At 39.0% G+C, this 27,647-nt stretch overlaps 1 protein-coding gene across 6 annotated transcripts in view; it reads left to right on the forward strand.

The window, feature by feature from the left end:
- The window catches only part of fam126a (family with sequence similarity 126 member A), a 76,652-nt gene that overhangs the window by 41,400 nt on the left and 7,605 nt on the right, over positions 1 to 27,647 (forward strand). For all 6 annotated transcript variants that reach the window (XM_043689761.1, XM_043689758.1, XM_043689757.1 and 3 more), the window contains 6 exons: positions 178 to 258; positions 1,978 to 2,093; positions 2,916 to 3,011; positions 10,981 to 11,097; positions 11,579 to 11,666; positions 17,906 to 18,065. In XM_043689761.1, coding sequence (XP_043545696.1) covers positions 178 to 258; positions 1,978 to 2,093; positions 2,916 to 3,011; positions 10,981 to 11,097; positions 11,579 to 11,666; positions 17,906 to 18,065 — 658 coding nt within the window. The remainder of the gene's footprint in view (positions 1 to 177; positions 259 to 1,977; positions 2,094 to 2,915; positions 3,012 to 10,980; positions 11,098 to 11,578; positions 11,667 to 17,905; positions 18,066 to 27,647) is intronic.

Here is a 27,647-nt window from a genome sequence, read left to right on the forward strand (position 1 = left end):
AGGTGTAGCATTGTGAGAAGATGAACAGCATTGACATTTCAATTTGATGACCTTTTATCAGAATCTGAGTTTGAGAGCTCCTGTTTTTAATTCTGAAATGAATAGTTTGTTTACTGTCTTGTTTACCAAACCAAATTGTTGCCTAAATCAGGATTGAAGCTGAGATTTGTTTTCCAGGAAATTGCAGATAAGGACGGTTGTAGCAAAGTGCAGACTTTTACAGTCCCATCTCTTTCAAAACCTTCTGTGTATCATGAGGTAGGATATCTATTTTAATGTATTCTTTATACATCTTGGTAAATTGCATGCATTTTACTACCTCTTTAAGATATTGGGCACTTATTACTGAAACAGCAAGGTGAAAGCGATTTTAATTTTAAAATTGGAAATGTTTTTGGCATCTAAACTCAGCTGTTTATTTTAAATAAATTGATTTGATTTGTAAAACAGAGCTAAATTTAAACTATCTTTAATGTACTATTTTGCAATACAAATATGCTTGTGCTGCATAAATAAGTGCTGTTAAGCTACCGACCACTTATTACACTTATTATGAACTTTGTAAAATAGGGGAGCCATTTGAATAAATTTGCCTTCACACCTACTGGCAAAGAGCATAAAAGTTAATCAGCAGAGTGTCAACTTGGAGTGTTATAATTTATTCCCCCTTCTGCCCAAAGGGACAAATGTCACTTAACTTACTCATCCTGAATGCTAACCACCAAATTCTGGTGATAAATATAAGAATGATATGATAAACATATATGTTGCAATGGGGTTGGAGTGAAGTGACTGGGGATAATGGCACCCAAAGTATTCTTTGATGTTTGCAGATGAGGCTTAATATCAATATTGTATTTTCCTTGGGCCTGTCCATTCTAATGCAAAAATGACCACAAAATCTATAAAATTTGAACATTCAATGTTAGCTCTGAGTCCATTTCCCACTTAAGCCAAACCGTTCTTTATGGCTCACAAACTATTTTTCATATTAAAGCTGTAAAAATGTTCTTGACAGTGTTCTTCAATCCTCACGTTAATATAACATCTTAAGACTACGCATTTATAGGAAGAGAAGTAGGCTCTTGAGCCCATTGAGTCTGCTCTGCTGATCAGTGGCTGATCTAATAATTTTCAACTCCACTTTTGTGCCCTATCCCCATAACCCTTGATTCCCTTGCTGATTCAAAAAGAACTGTCCATCTCAGCCTTGAATACAGTATACTTAATCATGTCACCTTGACAACCCTCTAGTAAATAGTTCCACAAATTTGCTACTGTCTGAGCGAGAAGAATTTCTCCTCATTTTTCCTAAAATGAGTGATCCTTTACTTTGAGATTTTGACATCTGATCCGAGGTTCTTCCACAAGAGGAAACACACTCTGCATCTACCCTATCAAGCCGCTCTCCCAGTAATTGTTATATGTTTCAATAAGTTCTCCCCTTCTTCTCTGAAACTCCAATTGCTACAAGCCAAACTACTCCAAATGTTACCTTTAACTGCTATCTCACAACTTTGTTTCAAAAATAAGAATTATAATCAATATGCTGGATTGAGGTGAAGAAATTACAGAAAATGAATGATTATGAAACTGCTCACTTCATCTGGAAAATAGAAAGAGATTAAATTAAATAGTTTGAGCATTCTAAAAACTTAATCTCAATGCAGGAACATAATGGTTTATAATTCTGATTTTTGCAAAAAGCTTTAAGATACCATTGGTGAAAGTTTATTCTAACATGAAGTCCCAGAGTAATACAACTGGTTTGTTTGCCTTTCTGAAACATTGTGATTCGCAGCTTATTGACTGGGCTCAAATGATTTTCTTACCACTTCTTTCAATACTAGTTTTGTAACAATATGATATGATGCCCTGTTCATTTGTTTTTGTACAAAATGTTATTCCAAATATATTTTCATGTCCATATTTTTGTTGTTATACTTTTTAAATTAACATTTTTCAAATGTGCTTTAGCCTTCTAGTTTTGGTTCTATGGCACTTACAGAAGGCGCTTTATCTCGACATGGCTTGACGAAAGTTGTACATAGTGGACCTTATTGTCAAAGGGAAACATTTACAGCTCAAAACAGGTCAGATATTAACTGTTCTGTAGATGTTTGAATTTATGTAATATGGTTATAAACTAATAATCAAATGTATGTGCTTTTAAAATTCAGTTATGAAAATTGAACTATACTTTCACACTTTGAAATTTCACATAGTTAAAAGAATATTAGGTAGTAAATACTTATTGCAGACTACATAATGGTTTCTCATAGATCCAATCTCAAAGGGTGCCCACTAATTATAATTCATGTAGTGTCAAATGGCATATTTCTCTTCAAAACAAACACCTAGCTGAGAATCTGTGTTTATGAAGTCATTGGGCAGCAAATTAAATCAACTGGTAACTTCATTTATTAGCTCGACAATGAACCATTGTCTCAATTATTTGAAATAGTCATGGTTAATAAATTTCTATTTAACAGTTAACTAAATTGCTGATGGGTGTACCAAATGATCTCATTTATAATCCAGTTAACTTTGAATATTGATTCAGCATCAATGTCACAGCTAAGGTGTAGGACTTTAGTCTGTTTTATCACACTCAATTTATCCTGTAAATGATAGACAAATAGTTTAAGCTTGAAATTTGAATTAATTAAATGAATGTTAGTTAAATTAATCACTGGTATGGTTACAAATCTGACTTTTTTTTAACCCTTAAGTTCATGAAGTACTGAAATGCTGTTTGAAGATTGTGGGGGGAAGAATTGTGTAACACAAAGTAAATTGTTGGTTTATTGTTTTGGGGAAAAATTTGGGTAGAGAAAATTATAAAATTCGTATTTCGCATTTATGCTTTCTGATGCCCTTTTTAAAAGATTAAATTAATTTTCCTTATTAAACAGGTTTGAAGTATTGACATTCCTATTTCTCTGTTACAACGCATCTATAATCTACATGCCTTCTCAGTCGCTGCGTTCTCTTTGCCATACATGCTCCAGGTGAGATTCAGATGATTCATAACTCATCAAAGCATGATGAGGAATATTATATTTTAAATAAGGTTTTCTTAAGAATTAACAAATGCATTTTTGGATTGGTCCATCCTGGTACTACTAAACAGTTATTTCAAACCACCAAAACAGATGGGTTTGGGTCAGAGGTTAAGATCTGAAACAGCAGTCCATACTGACACTTTGAATTTAATGTAGACAGCTGACCAGCTTGTTGTAAGGGGGCATGTTGGTCATTTAAAATCTTTTTAAGGAAGGTACATGCTTTCATTTTAGGTGTTTCTATTTTTAATTACTGAGGATGGGTTTTCTTGGGGCCAGAGAAACCTGACAAAAGTAAAGGCTGACTCCATCAGTTAAATGCCCTTTACAAAACTGTTGGCTTGTAGGCCAGGAGTGTGTGTTCTTGACCCATTATGCTTGACTAATCAAGCATCTACCTATCTTTGTCTTAAGTACACGCAAGGACTTGATCTCCACAGCCTTCTGTAGCAATGAGTTCCACAGATTAACCACCCTCTGACTGAAGAAATTCCTCCTCATATCAGTTCTGAAGGGTCATTCCTTCACTCTGAGGCTGTGCCTTCAGGTCCTCGTCTCTCCTTTGTGGAAACATCATCTCCACTTCCATTCTATGCAAGCCTCTCAGTATTCTGTAAGTTTCAGTGAGATCCTCCCTTTGCCCTTCTAAACTCCATTCAGTATAAACCCTGAGTCCTCAACTGCTCCTCATGGCAAACCATTCATCCCCAGGAACATTATTGAAAACCTCCACTGGATCCTCTCAAAGGCTAGTACATGCATCCTTTAAATATGGGGCCCAATGCTGCTGACCAGAGTCTTATCAGACATCCCTGCTGTTATATTCTAGCCCTCTCAAAATGAAATGCTAACATTGCAAATTCCTTTCTAACTGCTCACTGAACCTGTATGCTATCACTAAGCCCCTTTCTGCTTCTGAAGCCTCTCCCCATTTGCAAACTAGTCTACACCTCCTATTCTTATTGTGAAAGTGCATAATCTCGCTCTTTTTTTCCCTCAGACTTCAGATTCCTGTCACCATCTGGGTGAGAAGATTCCTTCTCAAATCCTCTCTCATCCTTCTACCTTTCATCTTAAAATTATGCTCCCTTGTTATTGACCCTTTAACTCAGGAGAAAAACCTGCTTCTATCAGGCTGTCCTTGCCTATCATAATCTTGTACACCTCAATCAGGACCCCTTTTCAGCTGCCTTTGCTCTAAAGAAACAACCAGAGTGCATCCAGCCTGTCTTTGCAGCTAAACTGTTCCATCCCAGGAGACGTCTTGTTGAATCTCCTGTGTACCCCTTCCAGTACACACACATTTCCTATCATGTGGTGACCAGAACTGCAAACCATACTCCAGCTGTGGCCTAACCAAAGTTCTGTACAGATCCAACATAACCTCTTATAATCTGTGCCATAAATGAGAAAAAGCAAGTGTCCTGTATGCTGCCTTTATAACCACCTATTAGCATGTCCTGCCACTGTCAGAGATCTATGGACAAGATCCCTTCCTAGTGCTCTGCCATTGTGAACAATTCTTGCATTTGATGATCTTGATATTGGATATTTCTGATCTAGTCAGCCAGATGCAGGACAATGGGGAAAGTTAAAACTGTCAAGTTCACTTGCCCTATATGTGTTCTGAGAATTACATCAGCAATAGCTGTGGGACACAATGGTAAAGGTGTTGAGAGCAGGAGGATTTGGTCCCTTGAACCTGCTCCACCATATAATATGATCACAGCTGCTCTGATTGTAGCCTCAAATCCATAATCCAGCTTACTCGCAATCACCTTTTCATTCCGCTGGCTCTGAGAATCTATCCTTTTCTGTTCAAGTGTCTTTGAAATGTTTAAGGTGGCGGTGGATAGATTCTTTGAGCCGGGGGGTGAAAGGTGATTGCGAGTAAGCTGGAATATGGATTCGAGATGTATCAAAAATCTACATATGACCCTTGAAAGTTTTCCTAATGTCAAATGGGCGACCCACAATTTTTCTTTTAAGCTGTGGCTTCAAGTTCTATATTGTCCTATGAGAGGAAGTGTTCATTGCACATCAACCCTGTCCTATTCAAATCGCCTTTTCAGTCAAGTTAATCTTCTCAACTCCAGTAGATATAAGGAGAAAGTGAGGGCTGGAGATCAGAGACAAGAATGTGGTGCTGGACCTGCTGTGCTTTTTCAGCATCATACACTCGATTCCAGTAGATGTAAGCCTAGCTTGTCCAACCTTTCTTCAAGACAATCTGTACATATCAGATACTAGTCTAGTAAACCTTCTCTGAACTGCTTCCAGTATTTACATCCTCATTTAAATAATGTAACCAAAGTTGTACACAGTGTGGCCGAGGCCTCAGTGTGCTGTATAACTAAGTATAACTTCTCCCCTTGTGTATTCATTTGCCCTCTCAATTAATGATAACATTAGTTTGCCTAATTACTTGCTGAAGACTTGTGCAGGTACAGCAGTTTCACGTGCTCAGATACAGAGTTCCCTCTGCATCTCCGACTACAGAACTCTTATAATATTTTTCTACTAAAACACAAATTCTCACTTTTTTCCTGCGTTATACCCTTCGTTAATCCTTTATTCATTCATTTAAACCATCTCTATCCCTTTTGTTGCCTCCTTATGTCCCTTCCACAATCTGGTTTTCTACTTATCTTTTGTGGCATCTGCAAGTTTGGCAACAATCCCTTCAGTTTAAAAAAGAAATCCCTTCTGTTGCTTAATCCAAATCATTTGTCTAAATTGTAACAAGTCATGTACCACAAAGGATCAGTATTGGGGCTTCTAACTTTACAACTGAAAGGCCCATGTATGCTTATGCTTTCCCATTAACCAGTCATGCTGGTCCTATATCATGATCCTTTATTTTCCACAATAATCTTTTTAATGTGGCATCTTATTAAATATCTTTGGTTAAAAAGTACAGAACATCCACCATTGTCCCATGAGAGGAAGTGTTCTTTCCTCATCAACAAGCCATTTGGCTCATCAAGTCTGCATGACCCACCCTAGCACTGTAACCCATGGCCCTACACATCTTTGGACAGTAGGAGGAAACCAGAGCAATCCGACGAAGCCCACACAGACAGTGAGAATGGATAGTCCAGATAGACAGTCACTTGAGGCTATAATTGAACTTGCGTCCCTGGCACTGTGAGGCAGCAGTGCTAACCACTGAGTCACCAAGCTGACAGTTCCCCTTTCCCACAGTACATTACTACTTCAGGTAATTTCAATATATTGGTTAAGCCTTTTTCCCTATTTGTAAAGCTACTCATTTGTTATCGTTAAAGCTGCAACTATTCAATCTTTATTGAAATATAGTGATTCCCAAGATTCTGGACAATTCCCAGCAGATTAAAAAGTGGTAAACATAACACTTCTATTGAGAAAGGTGAGAAATGGAAAGTAGGAATCTACAAGTCAGTTAGCCTAAATTCAAATCCTAATACAAATGTTGGAATGCAACTTTTAAGGAACTAATGGTAGGACGTTTTGAAAATTGTAATACAGTCAGGCAGATTCAGCATAGTTTGTGTTCATGTGTGGTAAATCTGTTGGCATTCTTTTGAGAATGTCGCAAGCAGAATGATAAAGATGTAGATTTGGAGTTCCAAAAGGCACTTGTAAAGGTTACTGGAAGCCATTGCTTTGTAATAGATCTGTCTTAAATCGTTGGAATAAATGCCATAGAAGTTTAGAATCCTTACTATGCAAAAAGAGGCAATTTGGCCCATCAAATCTGCCCTTACCCTCTGAACATTACCCCACCCAGACCCCTGTAACCCCATAAGATTTTTATTTAGTGACAAAATCCTATACATGTATGGATACTATGGGCAATTTAGCATGGCCAACCCAACTAACCTGCACAGCTTTTTGACTGGGAGGAAACCAGAACACCCAGAGGAAATTGGGTGAATGCGTAAGCTCCACATAGTTACCCAAGGCTGGATCGAACCCATGTTCCTGGTGCTGTAAGGCAGCAGTGATAACCACTGAGTCACTGTACTGTCCATTTTCTCACTTTGTGGTTGGTGAACTGTAACGGAGTATTGTGGAGATCCATCCTGTGGCTTCAACTGTTTATGATCTGCATTGTTGTTATGGATCAGACCAAATATCCTCAATGTTTCGAGGAGACAGCCTATTCCCAAAATTTTACCTAATTAAAAGCAAGTGTAGGTGCTGTGTTCTGAATTTGATTGGTCACATTATTAGGCTTTATTCTTACAATGCACAAAAAAAGGCATAACCTTAACTCCATTGAAATACTTCACAAAACAATGTGTTAATTAATTTCTAGACGTAAACTGTTCTGATAAAACAGCATCCTTTAAACACACCCTTGACATGGCAAATTAGCAAAATCATTTCAATCTCATATGCTGTCTTCTCACTTGAGCAGCAGAGAAGAACTCAAACTTTTAGCTGGAGGGGGAGAGAGAGAGCTGTATCTCACACCTTCAACTCCAGAAACTCACTTCAAGAACTGAAAGCAAAAACTAACACCCTGGATCTGTGTGAGCCTGACTTCAGCCACTCGTGTTTCCTAATTTTAAAAAAATCTATTTACAGCAGAACCTCGATTATCTGAATGGGATGGGTGGGCACTATTTTGTTCAGATAATTGATTATTGGGTTAATCGATTCAATGCCTTTTCTCTGGCGCTCAGTTTTCTGTTAAATCGGTTCCCTGTTCAGGAGACGAGGCGACAGCACACCGCACGCAAGCCGCCGCTCCCCAACCCCGTCCAACACTGTCTCCCATCTGACCCCATCCAGCATTGTCCCCATCCCCGGGGCAGCCAGATTGGACACTAACAACAAAACTGCTGCTGCCTTTTGAGGGGTGAGTCTCCAAATAGCGCGCGCGCACACAGCCACACACACACCTTTTTACTGCAACCTTTTGACAGGTTCCACCTTTGCTGTGCACAGGACAATATTGGAGAGATTATCTGGGGAAGGGGAGTTTAGGGTACACCCCTGTGTAGGACTCCAGGGTACGTGTGTGGGGAGCCAGTGGGCGGGAGGTCAGTCATTTGGAGACGGTTCCTGAGCTCCCAGTCCAGGACTGTTCTCGGCAGCATTTCAGTAAGCTGAGTTCACTTTTCATCACTGTAAACAAAAGATGTGATCAGTGTTGGAAACACATCTTTGTAATGTTTTTATTGGGACCTCGAGATCTCCTTTGGATAATTTGATATTCGGATAATTGATATTCAGATAATCGAGGTTCCTCTGTATTCTGCTTTCCAAGGAACAGACACCTCAGCATCTGATTGAAAACACCTCTCCAAAAAGAATAGGACAGAGCAAATGCATCTTAAAATGCATATTGTCACAGTTGGCTTGGATCAACTGTGATGGTATGGTTGGTTTGAGTATGAGCAAAGATTTGTCAAATTGAGTATATGTGGAGAACTGAGGTAATCTGCTGCACAGGAAGAATAGAAAACGTTTTTGAAAAAGGAGAGACTGCAGGAGAAGAGGATTTGAGTGTACTTTTACATGAGCCATGTAACATTAGCTTGCAGTAATTCAGAAGGTCAAGTGAATGTTGACCTTAATGCAGGCAGAAATCTTACTACAACTATGCAAGGCACAGGTTTGACTGCATCTGGAGTTTATTCTATATATTCTTGTTCATTAGCAAAGTGGTTGCCAACAATGCTTTCAGGGAGCACTGACAAAGGAATAATTGTTCACTAACATTGTTTGGGTTCTGTCATGGCCATCTGGCTGCTGACCTCATTGGACCCTTGATCCAAACATGGATAAGCAAGCTGCGCTCTCGACATAAGTGAGTCCATGTCCCTGACATCAAGGCAGCATTTGATCAAGTATGACATTGAGGATTCCTAGCAGAACTGGGATTGGTGGAGTTGAGTGGTGGTGAAATCTCTCTGCTGTTTAGAGTTGTATCTAGTACAAAAGAAGGGTATTCAGTGGTCATATCACCTCCAGTCCCGGACATCACTGCTGGAGTTCCTCGGTTTTGTTCTAGGTGTAGTGATTTTTGGCAGCTTTGTCAATGACGTTTCCTTCATTGAACATGAATACTTTTGATGTAGAATGATCAGAAAATATTTTGAGCACCATCTGTGACTCCTTCAATACTGAAGATGCACTTGTGTCTATATGCTCTAAGCTTGGACTGAAGTGCCAAGTGATGTTTGTGCTTCACAATTACCAGAAAATGCTTGTCTCCAGCCAAAGAATCTAGTTCTCTTCTCTTGATGTTTACTGTTGTTCGCTTCACCTGAATCCACCACCCCCTACCCCACCAATAACATCCTGCGATATCATTTTCCAGAGATTGAACTGGAGTGTTCATTAAAAATACTGTGGCTGCAAGAAGAGGTCAGAAACAAGGAATCCTGTAATGAGTGACTCCCCTCCAAAGCCTGGCAACTATATACAAAGCACAGGTTAGGAATGTGATGGAATATTAGGGCAGGTCGTGACATAGTGGCAATGTCACTGATCTAGGAATCCAGAATCCTAGGCTATTGTTCTGCAGACATGGGTTCAACTACTCTTCTGGCAGTTAGTGAAATTTGAATGCAACAAAGAGGCTGGGAAGAAAGGCTAGTCTGATGGCAAGTGTGTAACAGCTTCAATTGTCAGAAAACATTGTCTGGTTCAGTAATGCCTAATATGACAGAATCTGCCATCCTTGGCCTGATCTGAGCTACATGAGACTTCAGACCAACAGGAATCTGGCTGACTCTGAACTCTTTAGAATGGGCAATAAATGCTGGCCTAGCCAGCAACACCTGTGTTCATGAATCTTTTATTTAATTCTCCACTTGCCTTGATGGGTGCAGCTCCAGTAGCACTAACTCTGTAAAGTTTGACACTATCCAGGACAAAACAGGCTACTTGGTTGGTTGGCACTCAACCCCACCTTCGACAATGACTTCCTTCACCATCAGAGCACAGTTGCAGCAATGTGTGTGCCCTCTAAAGGGTACACGGCAGTAATCAGCAAGCACATGAGAATACCACCTACAGGTTCTCCCATATTGCACAGCACCCTGCCTTTCCTTCATTGTTTCTTGGAACTCTGTCCTTTAACGATGTCATGAATATCTCTGCACCCCAAAGCCTGCAGGGGGTTTAAGAAGGTAGTTCATCAACCTCTCCAGAATACAATAACCACTGAGAATTTCCCATTAACCTCTGCTTACTAGGACCTATCTGCATCATGCCTAGTGAAATAATATCTTGAGCTTAAGATCCAGCATTAGGTTGGTTTGTATCTGGATGAAGGCTGTGATAAATAGCTCTTCAGGGTTGTTGAGGTTATGTGACGCATTCTGTTGAATGTGCTGAAAAGTAGTTAATTACCATATGCAGTTTCTGACTTCAGAGCTTTCATTTAGTTATACGTTTTAATCCTGTTGAGTTGCATGTTGTCATAATATGATGGTTAGTTACACTGAACTAGAGTTGATAATTTCACTAATACATGACTACAGTGACAATGATTGATCCACCTAATTAGTACAAATGCAATAGTCAGACAAATTATAAATTTTCGACACATTACTGAATTGAAATTGCACATTTTTTTAAGACTAAAAATGTCACCAAGAATTTGAGACAGCTAAGGTTTTTTCTTACTCAAACTGATAGTACAGTGAATTATGTGGGGTTTATTTTTGTATCATTGTCATTACTGCTTTATCCACAACTTCCAAGCTGCACAGATTGCATTTTTAAATACTCTGAACACCCATGTCCCAGTGACTATTAATACTTTGTTTCATTTAATTTTGATCATTTGACTAGCATTTCAGTTGAGATGTAGAGGGAGGAGGAGGAGGATAGGAGATTTTAAAAGTTGCATTGTAAATTTCTGGATCTTTAACCTTTTTAAATATTTTTAATTCTGTGCAATTTTGACTTTCAGGATATGCATTAGTGGATTTCCCAGGAGATTGCAGAAGGAATACACTGATGTTGATAGCAGGATACCTGTCTCTGCTGAATTTATGGTGCACATGTTAACAGCTATTTATTATGCTATGTAAGTATAAATATGCATTTAATATTTTGTGCCAAGAGTTTGTGGTGCTAGAAAAACACAGCATGTCATGCAGCATCCGAGGAGCAGGGGAATTGACGTTTCGGGCAGGAGCCCTTCATCAGGAATGATATTTTGAGTTGCTTCATTGGCTGTTTCAGTCAATATATGAAAAACTCTCATTGTTGAACAGTTGACTACATAGTGGAGAAACATGTAAAACACCAACAGAACCAACCACAACACTGTGTTCCAGAGATGGACAACTTTGCACACCATTGCTAGTTTATTCTTCACTGCAAACAGACAGAGCTCATGGGCTTTCATTCAGAATTTAAGTATGAAGATCTACTGAAAGTGCTTTCCAATTGAATAATTTTCAGTGCAATCTCTCTCTTTTCTAAATGTACAAATTATTATACTACTGTATAGCTAAGCATAACGGCTGCTTTGACATGGCATGCATTTTTAACTTTTTCTCCAGGTATAATGGAGAATGGGATTTGGCTTGCAAAGCACTGGATGATCTATTGTATCGAGCACAGTTGGAGATGTTTGCAGAACCCTTACTAGTGAGTAGTCATCTGATCCTTCAACTTAGAGTGGTATGATGTAATTGTTATAGGAAGGTTTTTTTTTGAAAGACAGGAATTTGTTACTAGTTTTTGGACTTGATGAATACTCTGAAGTATTATAAATCCTTATTTCCATTTTTCTATGTGAAGATTTTTGCCAATGAGTTTCTTTGATTATAAGATTGAAAAGGGAGGTGAGGCATCTCGACTGTAAAATCTTGTTCTTTAAAGAATGAATATGGTATGGCCTTTCCTCCCTTTCAAGAAATGGGTCATAAATATTCTGAAGTCAGTCTAGTGCCCAGCCATTTATCCTTCCACATTCACCATGCAATAATTTAAACTAAATGATCATTAATCTTGTACTATGAGGTTTTCATGTATTCTTCACTGAAGCAATGGTATTTAAAATAATTGTTTTAAATGTGAAGTACTTTGAAAGTCTGAAGAGATGTGTTGAAGTAGAATGATTAATTAGCTTGAATTAATATCAGAAAGTGGGTAAGAGCATTTCTATTTCATTATTTTGAGTGGACTGCCAAATAAAATCAAACCAGAACTTTTCAGATCTTTCCGGCCAAATGTTCATTAAATTTGAGTCCCATTTTTAAGCAAAATCAAACTGACTAAATTTTTCAATGTGATAAAGCTAGGAAATCCCTTTTCTTCCTGTTCTTTAATTTAAATAAAGGTTTACAGATATTTGATTATAATTATCTTGCAGACTGAATCTCTAGGTTTATATCAAGATGACATTTTTATTGTACAATGGTGAATTGCAATGTCGAGGTTCCAATTTTCTTTAGGTAACTTGCTTGCCAAGCTCACTGTTATTTTCTTAATTTGCAACGGATTATTAAACTGTCTTGGAACGCAAGAGTCTCTTAGAAATCCAAAAGTCCACAGTTCCCAAAATCAAAACTGTCACTATAGGCTATATAGGTATCACTTAACTTATTGTCAATTTCTAGTTTCCCTGAGATGGTCATAGTGCGCCACTCTCTTTGAAGCAAATTGAGACAACTGGTTTAAGTCCAATCCGCTGGTATTTTGTCCAGGTTGCTATAAGAGTGGAGTCATGTACAAGTTAAAACAGTTAAGCACCAGTTTTTCACAGGTCAAAGAATTTCACAACACTTTTATAGTGTTTGTTTGACTTAGGTTGTCATCTGCTGTTTTGAAAACTGTGCATTTCTGGTTGCTCTCTTTGCCATGATATTTGACCTGACTTTGACTAATTATGACTCTTTGAAAATATGAAGCAAAAAAAGAGAGAAACTAGATGTGTACACAATTGTAACTGTTTGACCAAATATTTTTCATACACAACTGATTAGAGCAGCTTCTGTGAACTGAACTAACCATCTAAAAATGTATTAATATCTTGGTCATATCTCACTGAACTTGGTGTCCAGCATCTTCCAAATCTGGCTTGAAACAATGCTGTATAGTTGCACAAGTAAATAATTATTATATTTGCGCTTCATAACATCTTATCTTAGATTTTATATGCCTCAAAGCATTTCCATGATCAATTCATTGTAGGAAAATAATTCCTTTTCAAGCTGAAAGATCAGTTATTGAAACTGAAGAATTGTGGGCCAAACCCAAATGAGAAGCCTTCATCATGAATTGGCCAAGGATTTGAAACATTTTGTCAATTTGAGAGTGAGTGAAGGACTGACCTTTTATACTATGATAAGGAGGAATTTCTTCAGCTAGAGGGTGGTGAATCTGTGGAACTCATTGCCGCAGAGGGCTATGGAGGCCAAGTCATTGAGTGCATTTAAGACAAATATGGCAGCCAGTCTCTGGGCAGGGTCAGAGTTGAAATGTTTTTTTCAAACTGTTTTCTGGGGTGAAGAGTTTGGGTGCTGATGACACCGCATGAAGACTTGAAAGCTCCCTGTCTAACCTCCTCACCGCCTTTCGGAAACCCAAAGAGTAAAAAAGCTGAGGTAGAAGCATTGCTACTTGTCCTTCAGTGAACTAAAAATGTGACCCTGATCTGTATCTCCAGAAAAACAACCAAAGAGTCCACATCTATGCCTGTGAAGCAATGCATTTTGAAAACTATTTGAGTAATGTCCAGTTTTGTTTTTGTTTGTTTTTTTTTTTCTTTTTATCCCTATTAACTATTTGTCTTTTGAGTGCTGAAAACAAATATTGTTTTTAAAGCTTAGACGTTAATTAGTTCATCTTGTTAATTTTTCTCAAAGCTATTGTATATTAAGTCAAAGAGACAAAACCAGTGTCTAGAATTAATTAGTCACAAAGTCTGTTTAGGAACCGTTTAGAGAAACTATTTGGGGTCTTGGGTTCTAATTTTACTGTTTTGTGAAAACGGGTAAAAAGGCTGGTTTGGTTCATTGCGTGTCTCCATGTCATAAAACAAACCAGTAGGAAAACTTATTTTGGACACTTTAGCTTAATTGACTCAAACTTGGATGAATAAAAATGTGTAGCTTTATAGACAGGTATTCTTGAAGAGTAGAAAGTGAGGTCTGCAGATGCTGGAGATCAGAGCTGGAAATGTGTTGCTGGAAAAGCGCAGCAGGTCAGGCAGCATCCAGGGAACAGGAGAATCGACGTTTCGGGCATAAGCCCTTCTTCAGGAATTCCTGAAGAAGGGCTTATGCCCGAAACGTCGATTCTCCTGTTCCCTGGATGCTGCCTGACCTGCTGCGCTTTTCCAGCAACACATTTCCATTCTTGAAGAGTACTTTTACTAAACATAACTGTAAATTTCTTTGAAAGATGCATTAAGAGCTTCAATTATTTGAGAATGCCCATTTTGATAAGGATTACATTAACACTTAAGATCCCCTGTTTTGGTTTTCTAGAAATGCAGAAGATGATGACTTTATTAGATACATTCATTGCAGGAATGATAAAATGTTCAGCTTAATAGAGTACAGTTGTATCGTTTGGACAGCATTAGTGTAAATGGATAATTTTACATACCTGAATATTGAATTTGACCAAACAAAAATTTATGTTCAATTAAAATATCACCAAAAGTAAGTTCTAAGATGTTTGCCTTTAAAATTAATCACTGGTAATATAACACAGAATAGCAAATTACTATTCAACACAGTGCAAGGAACTTCATTAGGAATAAGCCCAAAGGTTTGTTGAGCATGTTGTCATTCACTACGATTATAGTTGAATCTTTCTTGCCTGTTCCTCACTTTTAAAAATATAACAATTGGGGCATTGTATATGTTCAGTGCCTCCACCTCTGGGATGGAGAATTACATAGGTTCGCAATCCTCAGGAAAATTAAAATCCTGTTATACCCATAAATGGGGAGCCAACTTTTAAAACACTACCCAGTTCTAGATTCCGCCTGTAAAGGAAGCATCATGTCAGTATGTCATGCTCCGTCAGAACCTTGTTTCAATAAGATTGCCATTCATTAATTGATTCTTCTAAACTCTAATGCTCATAGCTCCAACCTGCTTAATCTTTCCTCATAAGACAAGCCCTTTCATCCTAGGAATCCACCTAGTCGCCCTTCTCTCCAAACTGCTTCCAATGCCAAAATATTCACCATTGAAGAAAGGTATTAAAAACATGTGGAATACTCTCGATGTGGTTTCATCAGCATGCTGAATAGTTTTAGCAAGACCTGCCATTTTTATTCTATCCCAATTGTGATTAAGGATAATATTCCATTTTGCTTTGCTACTTTTTTCTGTATCTGCAGTGCTAACCTTGTATCATGTATGAAGATACTGAAATCCTTTTGACTTCAGCATTCTGTAGTCTGTCTACTGGAATAATACTTTGCTTTTGAAAGGAAGAAAAGGAAAGCAATTGGCCATTTTCCTACATTATGCACAGTGTCTTTTTTTTTTTTTAACCCATTGATTTTCGCAAATCACTTTCCAGACTGATGGGCCGGATTCTGAATTCCAAACCCTGAACTCATATTTGAATGTTTTTGTGATGCTATTTTTAAATGTAATCAGACTGATTTTTACAGGAGAAAAGCTGCCTGCCTGATCCCAGTAGCAAGTGGCAACCATTATTGGAGTTGTCATTGCTTTTCTGAGGAGACCAGACAGCTTATGAAAGCAAGATGAAGATGGTACAAAGCTTGGCCCCAGATATAGTTGATGCTGAATCTTTCACAGATAGAAATGAGATTTCTTTTTTACCATATGGTGATGCTGAACATGGACCCGATTATTCGCTTAATTCAAAAGTATTGGAAGTTTTTTTTGGTTCTGGAACAGTCCCTTTACAAAACCCTCAGAAGTGGAAGATTTAATTCAATCCAGAGGGTTGTTTGTTGCTTCCTTCCCTTGTTGCAGGCTCTTTGAATTCACAAAATATATCCTGGAAACTGGAAACTGATCTCTGGAGTGAATAATGAAAACCCATTCCTTCGTGGTGTCCTCCTCAATTTGCATTCTAATTTTTTTTTTTGTGGATTATAAAATTTGGTTATGATATGCTTGGTCACTTTGCCCTAGCACTGATAACTGCCACAATCTACTTGCAGTTTGTGAACTTGAAAATATCTATTTGTCCAGACTCATTTTATATGAATTAGTCAGTTTGTTTCATGTATTACCTGATATTATGCTGATATATTTGAATAGTGTAGGTGAGATGGGCTTCAGGTTGGTTTCATAGGTCATTGCAACATTGAGGGCCGAAGGGCCTGTACTGTGCTGAAATGTGCTATGTTACTGCCAGTGTAGAGTCTTTCTTTTTAATGTAGCAACCCTTTATGTGGCACCTGATCAGATGCCTTTTTGGAGTTCGAAATACACTGCATATCTCTTTATCCTTCCTGCTTCTAATATCCTCAAATTATATTTTTATTGAAAGCATCTATCGACTCTGCTGTTTGCTTTGTGTTACAGGTTTCTAAATGCTCTGCTGCTTCCTTAATTATAGATTTCAGTTTTTGTCTCCACATGAGGCTGTTGGCTAAGTGGTCTCTAGTTTCCAAATTTGTTGCCCCCTACCAATTTTAAAAAGCACATTACGTTTGCAGTTTTCTAATCCGGGGGTTTCCAGAATCGAGAGAATTTCATATTGCAAGCAAAATGCCAAGTATATCTGCAACTTTTGAAGATCCTCTCTGGTTCAGTCCATTGAGTCAATGAGGACATGGCAGCTATTAGTCTCGTTTGGTTTTTCTGATACTTTTCTCCAGCGGTCACGGTAGTTATATTCCTTGCCTACTACTGACCCATTTTTGTTTCCCAATTTTTGTTGGGATGCTTTTGTCTTCTATCATGAAGTTACATACAAAATGCTGTTCAAAATGTCTATTGTACTTTTGTGTCCCTTTACTAATTCCCTGGTCTTGCACCTGAGGGGCTAACTTTAACTTCAACTGCTCTCTTCCTTTTTAAAATATATTTTTGAAGTTCTTTCAGCCGTTTTTATATCTGTAGTTTATGCAATCTGTCTTCTTCTTTAATTACTTATGGTTACCCTTAGCTGATTTTCCCCAATTCTAACCTACCACTTATCTTTGTAGCATTATATGTTTTTTCTCTCAAATTGATGACACCCTTTAACTTAATTAGCCGCAGATGGTGCATCATTCTTGTAGAATCTATCTTGTGCAATTTTATAATTCTTAAAGATTATTCAGTTATTGAATTTCAACTACTTTCTTACCACCTTGCCTTTTCTCCCCTGACCACAGCATACAAGTTAACTGTCTTAACCTTCGAAATATGATTAAAGTTTAAAACAAGTTTCAGACCCTAGGTTTTTCCCATTCAAACTAAATGTGAAAGTAATATTATTATCACTCTTGCTTAGAGAACACTTGACTACAAAGTCATTTACCCTGTCTCATTAGACAATGCCAGATCTAAAATAGCCTGATTAATTGTTTGCTGCATATTTTATGCAAAGAATCTGTTACACACTCACCGTATAAACTTGTCCTCAAGGCTACCTTTGTTAATTTAATTTTTAAACACCAGTTCACAAGTCTCAACTTTTGAAGCAACAGAAAATCCTTTTATTGCTATACCCAAACTTGATATTATTGTTTGGTAAGCTTCAGACACTTGTCTTTTCTACATTATCCCAATTGTGCCATCACATTGAAATAAATGATATTGCAACAGTCTGACTCATTTTTGTTTGGTATGAAAATGGGGAAAAAAGTATCTGCATTTTGCCTTGCTACTTTTTTTTAATGGTTAAATCTTGAACTTAACAATTCACTTTTCAATTTTTGATACCTTTTCATGTAGGTTGGCAATGCAATCAAAAATATGTTACCTTTTGGTGCCCTGAAATCATCGAAAGATGCTCCACGCTCGATTGAAGTAGAGATAACGCCAACGTCATCCAGAATATCAAGGAATGCAGTCACCAGTTTATCAATTCGAGGACATCGATGGAAGAGGAATGGTAAGAAAGAGATGAGCATGGTCAGAATGGATAAGGTTCTTTATTTCATACAAATTTAAATTTAAAATTTTCATTAAAAATGTGACTTCAGATGAACATTTAATACTTCAAAATGAGCGAATTTGTCTCATTGCAGGAAGGGATGCTTCTGATTATGTTTGGAGAAAGGAGAAATTTAATTTTCGATGCAGGGTTGTGAATGACAAGGTGGTGGCATAGTGGTAATATCACTGGACCAGTAATCCAGAGCCCCAGCTCATGCTCTGGGGACATGGATTCGAATGCCGTAATAGTAGGTGGTGAAATTTTAATTCATTTAAATGAGGGCCTAGTGCAACCATGTGTTGTCAATTGACTTAAAATATCCTTCTGGTTCATTTGCATCCTTTGGGAAATCTGCTATCATAACCTGTTGTGGTTTACATGTGACTCCAGAGCAATGAAGTTGACCCTTAACTGCCCTCTGGGTAATTAGGGATCAGCAATGAATGTTGGTATAGCTAGTGACCTCCACATTCCATGAATGGACGTTCTTTAAAAAAAAAGGAGAGTGGTGTAAAATGAAATAAGCCTGTTCCACATCAGTTACTTTCCAGAAATCTATATTGCTCTAATTGATAAGGACATGGACCTGTGAAATGGCTGTAAGGATTCTGTTTTAAAGAATTGTGTAGAGGGAAGATGAGTGGGCCTCAAGTGTGGGAATTATTGTCTCTCAAAATGCAGAAAGGTTTCTACCTATAATTTGTTTATTATGTTTGTTTGGTTAAGTGATTACTTGATAAAGTATTTCAGACCAAAGCTTTAGTTTGTAATTCTGTCTTGGCACTGTTGAATTTTAATTCAACAACCGTGATCATTTTGTGAGTTTGTACAAGAAAATAAATTTATGTATAACATTTTAAGTTTTTAAATCCTAACTAGTTCACAAAAGACTATCTGGGGACCAGATCTGTCACTTTTCACATCAAACTTCAGTCCCACACTGTGGTGGAATCCTTAATGCTTGAAGAGTGACAAATAACTTCCATGTTAACTATATCCTAAACATAAATGCACTGAAAGGCAATGTGGAGTTTTCCATTCCATACAGTAGTGTGGGCACTACCAAATTTGGGACAATGCAATGAGAATGATAAAATCTGATTTTATCATCAAGTGAACATCTCAATGGCTAAATGAGAATGTCACTAGCCAGAATGTATTTCCATATGTTTGAATTTCATTATTTGCTAACCTCATCATTTTATATACGGTGTGAAATTCTCTCGGGCAATCTCAATTCCCAACTTCAGTCAGAATTAGCTGACCCTATGACTTGCATTTTGTCAATTGCTTCTTCATCCCTCTATGTACACCCTCCTTCACCAACATCTCCTGGCATGCTCAGCATCGGTACAGCACCATTCTCACTAAGTCCATCTCAGACTAGCTCATATCCTTCAGCACTTCATTTTGGACCACACCAGCACCTTACTTTTGAAATGCTCCCACCAAGCTGCTCAATCTCCAGAAGTGGTCACTCATTCTTGCATCAGCTCAGGATGCATCTCAGGTCTTTTTGTTTGTTTTCTTGGCGCTCATTTGCTTTGCATTTGGACAGCCTCAGCATCTCTGGCTTACTGCTTAGGGCCAGGCAGCTGCTTCTGTTTGCCAGCACTGAACAGTCAAGGCAAGGGACATGTTGCTATACAGCACTGTGCTATGTCAATGTCATACCAATAACATGTACCAACCGTTTCCATGGCAAAACATGTATATCAAATTGTCATGTCAGAACAGTTAGGGGGAGTAGTCCTTAATCAAGTGGAGGACAACTGTGATCTATAAAGAAGTCTAGCTCCTCCAATCAAGGGCATTTTCTTGTCCCAGTCCAGGGGTTGGTGAGGGTCAGTAAGGTCCTTTGTGATTAGTTTCAAAAATTCCTTTCCTTCCTGTCAAGAAATTTGTCTGCAATCTGTCTTGCAGGTTAAACCTGACCCATCTGGGAAATGCAGGCACATTGGTCTGGAGCAGGGGCTGTGCCATGCTCTGCTAGGACTGTCCTCACAAGTCAATCTGTAGTCCGTGGCCATGGTCAACTCTTGGGTTTGGGCAGTAAATATCAAAGGGAAGGTTATCCATTCTGTGTTGGGGAATGTGGGAATTGGAGCCATGAGGTTGGAATAATGACCATGGAGGGGTGGGGTTGGGGGAGGTGTGGTGTGGAGTTAGCATGATTCAAAATAACAGGGTGGGATTAAACTTAATATAGAAAGGTATGAGTTACTGTGGAAGGGGATTTTTCATGTGACCACCACTGGCTTCAATGGGGCAGTGGATAGTGATCTTGGGGATGGAAATTTTGATAGACCAGGGGTTGAGGAAGAAAATGAAGATATTTATCATTAAGTAAAAGGGTTGAATTAGTCATCAGACTTTTCATGTGAGATATTCACTCCCTGCACCTAGTTGCCTGCAAGAACATTCTGCCTTCTTGAGAAAGAGACACCTGGAATGAATTTGAGGTCCCTGGTTGATTGGTGGCCTAACTGCTAATGCTGGACTCCAGTGGCTAAAACGATGGTGGCCTGTGTGCATTTGTGACAGGCATTGAGCGTTCTGCTGGATCTGGCTCTCCATGTCAGCTACCTGTCTCTGTCGAGACAGTCAGGCACCACCATGTTGATGGTAATATTGGTGAACTCTTCCAACCTTGGATCCAGGTCTGTCAATTCTGTGATATTGCATTTGGGCAAAGTTATTAAGGGTGACATGTCATCAGGTGCCTGGTCTCCAGCAGTCCTCTGCTTGCCAGCAAGCTGGGGAGTTTCTTCTTTGACCAGCTGCAGAGATATGTCAGTGATGATGCTCACCAGATTGTGCTTCCTAGTCTAATCTAGAAACAGAATCCACTGAGGTGAAAGTCTGAGCTGCTGGAGGGTGAAGGAGAAAGGCCTTGCTTATCTATGCTCAGTGTTGTGACTTCCTCTGAGGTAGAGGAGGAGCTAATTGGCTGAGGGATCAGTGTCTTTTGTGTCAGATGCTTGTATGGATACTGCTGGTGCCTGCAAAAGAGAGAAGAGGGAATTTGTTACAAAGCTGGGGCTGGTAACTTGAGCATGTTTTGGAAATGTTCACCATGGTAAATGGAAGGGCATCACTGCACAGTGAAGCTTGCTTGATTGCCTTGACTTGGAGGTCTCCAATCTGCCTGAGTATGTTCGATCCTCTTTTGCAAGTTTAAGGATTTTGCTTTTCCTCCTAAGGGGTGAAGGCATAAAAGTCTGCCAGCCCTGACCTCCGTCTCTGCCCCCATCAGCCCTACCGGGCATTGTTTTATTTTGGCTAGAAGAGCTGTTCGTGGTGGTGCAAGAAGGGGGCGGATGATGTGAGTAGGAAGCATACTAGGCAGGATGGCGAAGTAGTTTAGGCAGATGATGTATAGAGTCATGAAAAGATGTTGCATGCATTTGTGAGAATGATCAGCCATTTTGTCTTGGTGGGAAGTGTGTAAAGTGGCAGGATTTGAGTGAGGTATGAAGAGAATATGATGGCACCTATGCCTTACAGAAGGCTATTGATTTTAAAGCATGGCTGACCGTTTCTTCACACTGAGGATACTGCTCTGATTCATGTGGCTATTGTTCCATGTTAGTAGTGTTTGGTGTTGTGGCCTTCTGGACGAAAGAAGACTGCCCTCTTTTCCCATGCAGTATCCACCAGGATCTCCACCATGGCTCAAACAGGATTGCCAACAGCTGTGGAATACTGGTCAAACTGTAAACATTGGCAGTCTCTTACCATGCACAATTTAAAGTGGTGCCCAGCTGGTGTTTAAATGTGGCATCCATTGTGTGAACGCCATGAGGTCCTGACTGGGTTGAGCAATGCCATAAGGAAAAGGGATTTATGGACCCTGGATTAATTAATATGGTGAACAGCAGAAGAATGCATGAGAAGTTGCTGTGACCCATAAAAGAAATGCTTGTTGAAACTTGCTAAAAATGACAATTGGGCCAAAGTAAGGGAAAGTGTGGCCTATAAACTCTGCATATGAACTCGTGCTTTTAAAATTTTTGCTTTTTTTTTATTTCAGAAAGTAATCCATTTAATTCAGTTGCTTTGATCATCTGATACCAACATCTAAAATTTTTCAGTAACAAAATTAATATGGAAAAAAAACTTCAGCCCTTTCATTTTGCTGGGTGATTTAACCTTTGTTGTACTGTAAGATATTGAATTTAGTAAAACATCTGCTATATTAATGGTAACAAAGTTAAATATCTGTAGTTGACTGGTGACAACTGCACTCCCTAGCAGCAAACTGGGGGAAATGGGCAATGATTGCCAGAAAGTCAGTTGGTTATCCACTCTGTTGAGATTGAATGAATGATTATGACAAAACAGTGAGAAGTCCATCTTACTGTGAGGTGTAGCAATCCGAATGTTGACTTATCTTCACTCACATGCCCCAAAATAAAGGCATTACTACTGTTCATAATATTGTCTTAGTAATTACATTAATGCTGTTTACAACAATATTTGATGCATGGCTGAATATACTCCCAAGATGGACAGAATTTCGTGCTCCAGTTAATTTGTTAGGAAGTGTATAATAATTTTAACTTGTTTCTTGTTTACATATCAATTGCTTATTCTGTTGTCTAATACTGCCAGTGAATTGTTTTAATCAACTGTCTTTTCCCAATGAATCTAATTGAAAGAATTATGGAACAAGGAAAATGTGTCGAATATTCATGGTGAACAGCAGAAGAATATTTCAGGATTGCAACCTAAAATGTGTTTTCCTGCCTCAAATGTAGTCACCCACTATTTTATCTAATGCCTCATTTAATTTACACTGGTTTTAAGCTCTGAACCTAATTTTCTTTTTGGGCAACAATGATGGAAGATTTTCGTGAACCTCTGACTCTTGCATTGAATAAGTCATTTATTTTGGCAAGTTTCAGTATGTTTGGAGATTGGTATTGTCTGGATATTCAGGAAAGAGGAATAAAAAGAAGTTGCAAATTATAGGACTCTTGGTATCATGTTAGTTGCCAATATACTGTTAATATGATAAAACTTTGGTCCAGATTGAATTGCATCTGCTTATTGAGTGAGGGAAGAAATAAGCTATTAAGTTTTTTTTTCTAATGTATAACATTCAATAAGAAAGGGAGTTGGGGCAATTAACATAATTATCTATGGAGATAGAACAAGTCCAAAGAATTGGGTCAATTAGCTTGTTGTGATAAGAAAGATGATGGGCTCCTTTCTTGAATGTAATACAAATGAAAGCATAAAATATTTTGTCACCAGATTTCAAAAGATTGTTAACTGTGCTGTAACTACTACAAATAAGTCAATAAAGGTAACCAAGAATAATGGATTTTCAAAAGATCTCTTGAGATACCGCATAGTTGATTTGTCATCTGGATCAGAACATATGGCATTGAGACTCGTGAGAAAATGGATATGAGTGCGTACTAAGATAGTTACCTCTTGCATTGAGTAGAAAGTGAGGACTGCAGATGCTGGAGATCAGAGTCGAGAGTATTGCTGGGAAAGCACAGCAGGTCAGGGCCTGATGAAGGGCTTATGCCCGAAAAGTCTATTCTGCTGCTGCTCCTCGGATGCTACCTGATCTACTGTGCTTTTCCAGCAGCATACTCTGGACTCTTAAGAAATACTGGCATAAAGTAAGAAGAGTCAGTACTAGCAGTGCTAAAAAGAGAATTGATTATAGGAAATCCTTTGTGACAAATGAATTGATCCTTGTGGCGAATGACTACAGTATGTCAATACAATCCCTCATTTATTTTGTTTCCTGGATGTTGACTAATCTCCTATTCATGCTAATATATTACCTCCAACTCCAACCCTTTGTCTCGCATGTTAATATTTTGTGTAATTCCTTGTTGGAAGTGTAATAAGATTTCTTTAACACTGATTTCCAGCATCTCCTCTAAGCCAAGTACCTTGTTGACTATTCCCCTTATGTCGTTCTTTTGCAATTAGGGCACTCTCCTCCTTTTCCATTTCATCTGTCTTTTCAGAATGTGCTAGTCCTGTAATACTTATTTCCCAAGCTTGATTATATTTGTAACCGTAAGCTAGATTTTACTGACTGTCATGTGCATTTTCGGTAGATGTATAAAATGGGCTACATGTCTAGCTCACCATCCACCCTAACTAACCACTATACTGTACTAGGTGGGTGTCTGAAATAGTTTGCCAGCTGCCATGTTTATATAATTATAGTTCAATCAGGCTTATTAACAAGCCTATCGACCTGAACAATATAGTGTCCAGACTATTATATGGCTGCCAGGGTCATTCAGCTGGGGAGTGGACTAGCTGTTTTTAAAGGCAGACATGAAGAAAAGCAGAAAGATGGGGGTGGGGGGTGGTCCCCTCAACTGGGGGAATGTTCTGTACCAATAAGGGACACCAGCCAAGATGCTGTCCTCTCTTCTTGCCACTTCATCAAATCACCACTGTCGCAACTGACTCAGTTTCCCAAACTGCAAGTAATTGTGTAGGTATGGTTGTTCAGGAAGACCGTGTCTTTCCTAAACTCCCATGTGCTGGAGTAACATCACACCAACTCTCCTGTCATTTCTGATTTAGTTTTATTTGATTAGTTAATTAATTTTTAATTTATTCAATTATTAATTTTTTAACTAGAATAAGTTCCTAATTTGGTAAAGTTTTAGCAAGTTATGCAAAGTTGTGTGCACTTACTCCACATAGTCAAACTTGAAGATTCAAAATTTAATTTTCAAATTATGCTTGCTTTGAAATTGAATCTCATAACAAGCTGGAAGAAGTTTGCTCTTTTTGTTTGTCATGACTTGGGGATTTTCTGTTTTCAGTCACTAATTGATTAAAATTATTTGGCACTCAACATTTTATTTGCCTTTACTGTTAGAAATTTTGTTTCTAAATTATGTTCAATGTTATATTGTTCTTGAGCCTTAAGATTGTAATGTCAGCACATAAATTCTGAGTAAAGATTACAAGCATATCTTCCTTTTGTATACTGAAAAGAATCCGGAATTAATCTCCAGTACTTACAGCTCCTTCTATGGGACATCATTGTGAAAATTGATGAACTTGAGCTTGAATGCTAGGCAATGAGGACATAACTCAATGACTTGGCCTCCACAGCCCTCTGTGTTAATGAGTTCCATGGAGTAATGATTCCTGAAGAAGGGCCTGTGCCCGAAACGTCGAATCTCCTGTTCCCTGGATGCTGCCTGACCTGCTGTGCTGTTCCAGCAATAAAGTTTCAACTTTGATCTCCAGCATCTGCAGACCTCACTTTCTCTTCCATGGAGTAACCAGCCTCTGGCTAAAGAAATTCCTCCTCATCTCCATTCTAAAGGTCATCCCTTCACTGTATGGCTGTGCCCTTGGGGCACAGACCCACCTACTGATGGAAACATCTTTTCCATGTTCACTGTATCCAGGCCTCTCAGTATTCTGTAACCTTTAGTGAGACCGAATCAAAACTCCAGCAGTCACAGCTGCCAATATTGGAAAAAGACCCTTTTTATCCCTACTATTTGTATCCCTATTTTCCTGGCCTATTCATATTTGTCAAGATGCCTCAAACGTTGCTATTGTATCTGCCTTCACCACCTCTGGTAGCATGTTCTAGGCACTTGCCACCCTCTGTTTTCTTTTCTAAAAAAAACTTGCAGGGATCCAAGATGGCGGCATCCTGTTCCTGGTGTTTGCGCTGCAACGCCGCCCCGACATAGCCAGAACCCATCCCAAGCGCTTTACTCTGAGTAAAAACACAGTAAAGGAGCTAGAAACCTGAAAGAAAATCTACTTACCTTTGTCGTTGCAACTGGAGAATGCCAGAGAAAAGAGGAAGGTCGGCTGGGGCCACAGCTTAGCCCTCTGAAGCAGTGGGCTTGCTTACTCCCCAGACCCTGGTTGAGGAGCTGGCCAAATCTTGAGAGGATCTGGGGAGGCAGATCCAGGAGAAACATTGAAGAGAAATTGGCTCCTGTATCTGCTATGCTGCAAGACTTGGGGGGGGGGGGGGGGGGGGAAGGACCAATGAGCTCTAGCACCAGCTTGCAAGGGTAGAGGCAGAGACTGACTCCAAGAACTGGATTGAAACCCTGGAAACACCGGTCTGTGGTTTATTGGATCTGGTAGACTATCTCAAACAGGGGCAGAAGAAAGAAACTGCAAGTTGTTGGCATACCGGAGAGGACGGAAGGTGAGCGGCTGGTGGAGTTCTTTGAGAAGTGGGTCCCAGATTTCCTTGATTTGGAGGTTGAGAAAGGAGAATAACAATTGAAAGAGTCCACTGGATTGCAGCACGAAAACCAGGTGCAGATCAGTGCCCATGCCCTGTCTGGTAAGGTTCCATCTTATAAAGATAAGCAGAGGGTTGTGGAAGCCTATAGAGCCCAGGGGAGGAATCCAAGGCGTTGGTTTGTGGTGGCTCCAGGGTCATGTTTTTTCAAGACTCCTCGGCAGCAATGGTCCGGAAAAGGAAGTCCTACGATGGTGTCAAGAGGGGATTGAGAGTGTTTGGGATCCAGTATTCTTTAAGATACCCAGCGGTGCTTCGAATCAATCATAATGGAACCATACATTTGTTTGACTCTCCAGAGAAAGTAAAGAACTTTGTGGACACGTCGACTTAAGTTGAACGGTCAAGTAAGTGTAGAGGACAAAGCTGTTCAGGTTTGCTTTCCTTCAAAAAGCACTTGGTGGAGTCTCCTTTCTAGTAATAAGTTGTGTGAAATGACGTCCAGGATGGGTAAACTATTTATCTTCAATTTCTAAGTGAAGGGATAGGTAATGTGTTTATTTTTAGTTTACTTGTCTTTGGTACTAACTGGGCTCTTGGGTGTTTTGTTTTCTCTGCCAAGTGGTCAGTGTATGTGGCATGACCCTAGCTATAGGAATTGAGGGCAGTTGAGATGTTTTAGTTGGGTTGTAGGATGTTTAGGAACCCTCTTTGAACGGGGGGTAAATTCCTCCAATGAGTGCCTTTTGGCGTTTTTGTTTGTTCTGTTTTTGCTGTACATAGTTTTTGTAAGTGCTTGTAGATTCTTTAACTATAGTTATTTTAGTCTGTGTAGTTTTTGGGTTTTGTGGATTCTTTTGCAATTAAAGCTCTGCAATTTGTTGTTTGGGTTCTTACTCTCTGAAGTCTAAATGGTGCTGTGGAAGGTTATGGCTAAGGATATGTTTCAGTGGTGCACATGGAATATTAAGGGGAGTCATTCGCCTGTCAAGAGGAAGAAGGTACTCTCCAGCCTTAAAAGGGAGAGGGTTGATGTTGTCTTTATTACAAGAAAATACAGTTGGATTGTGCAGAGCATTTGAAGCTGCAACAGAATGGGTATGACCACGTTTATTTTTTCATCTTCCAATACTAGGAGTAGAGGGGAGGCACTGTGATGGGCGGGCACTATTTCGTTGGGATAATTGATTATTCAGTTAATTGATTTGATTGATTGATTGATTGATTGCCTTTCCTGTGGGGCTCTGAGTTTTTAAAGTCTGCTCCCTGTTCAGGAGACTGCAGCAGCACAGTGTGAGGCCCTAGCCCTCCCTACAACC

The sequence above is a fragment of the Chiloscyllium plagiosum genome, chromosome 5, assembly GCF_004010195.1.
Source record: "Chiloscyllium plagiosum isolate BGI_BamShark_2017 chromosome 5, ASM401019v2, whole genome shotgun sequence".
Taxonomy (NCBI): domain Eukaryota; kingdom Metazoa; phylum Chordata; class Chondrichthyes; order Orectolobiformes; family Hemiscylliidae; genus Chiloscyllium; species Chiloscyllium plagiosum.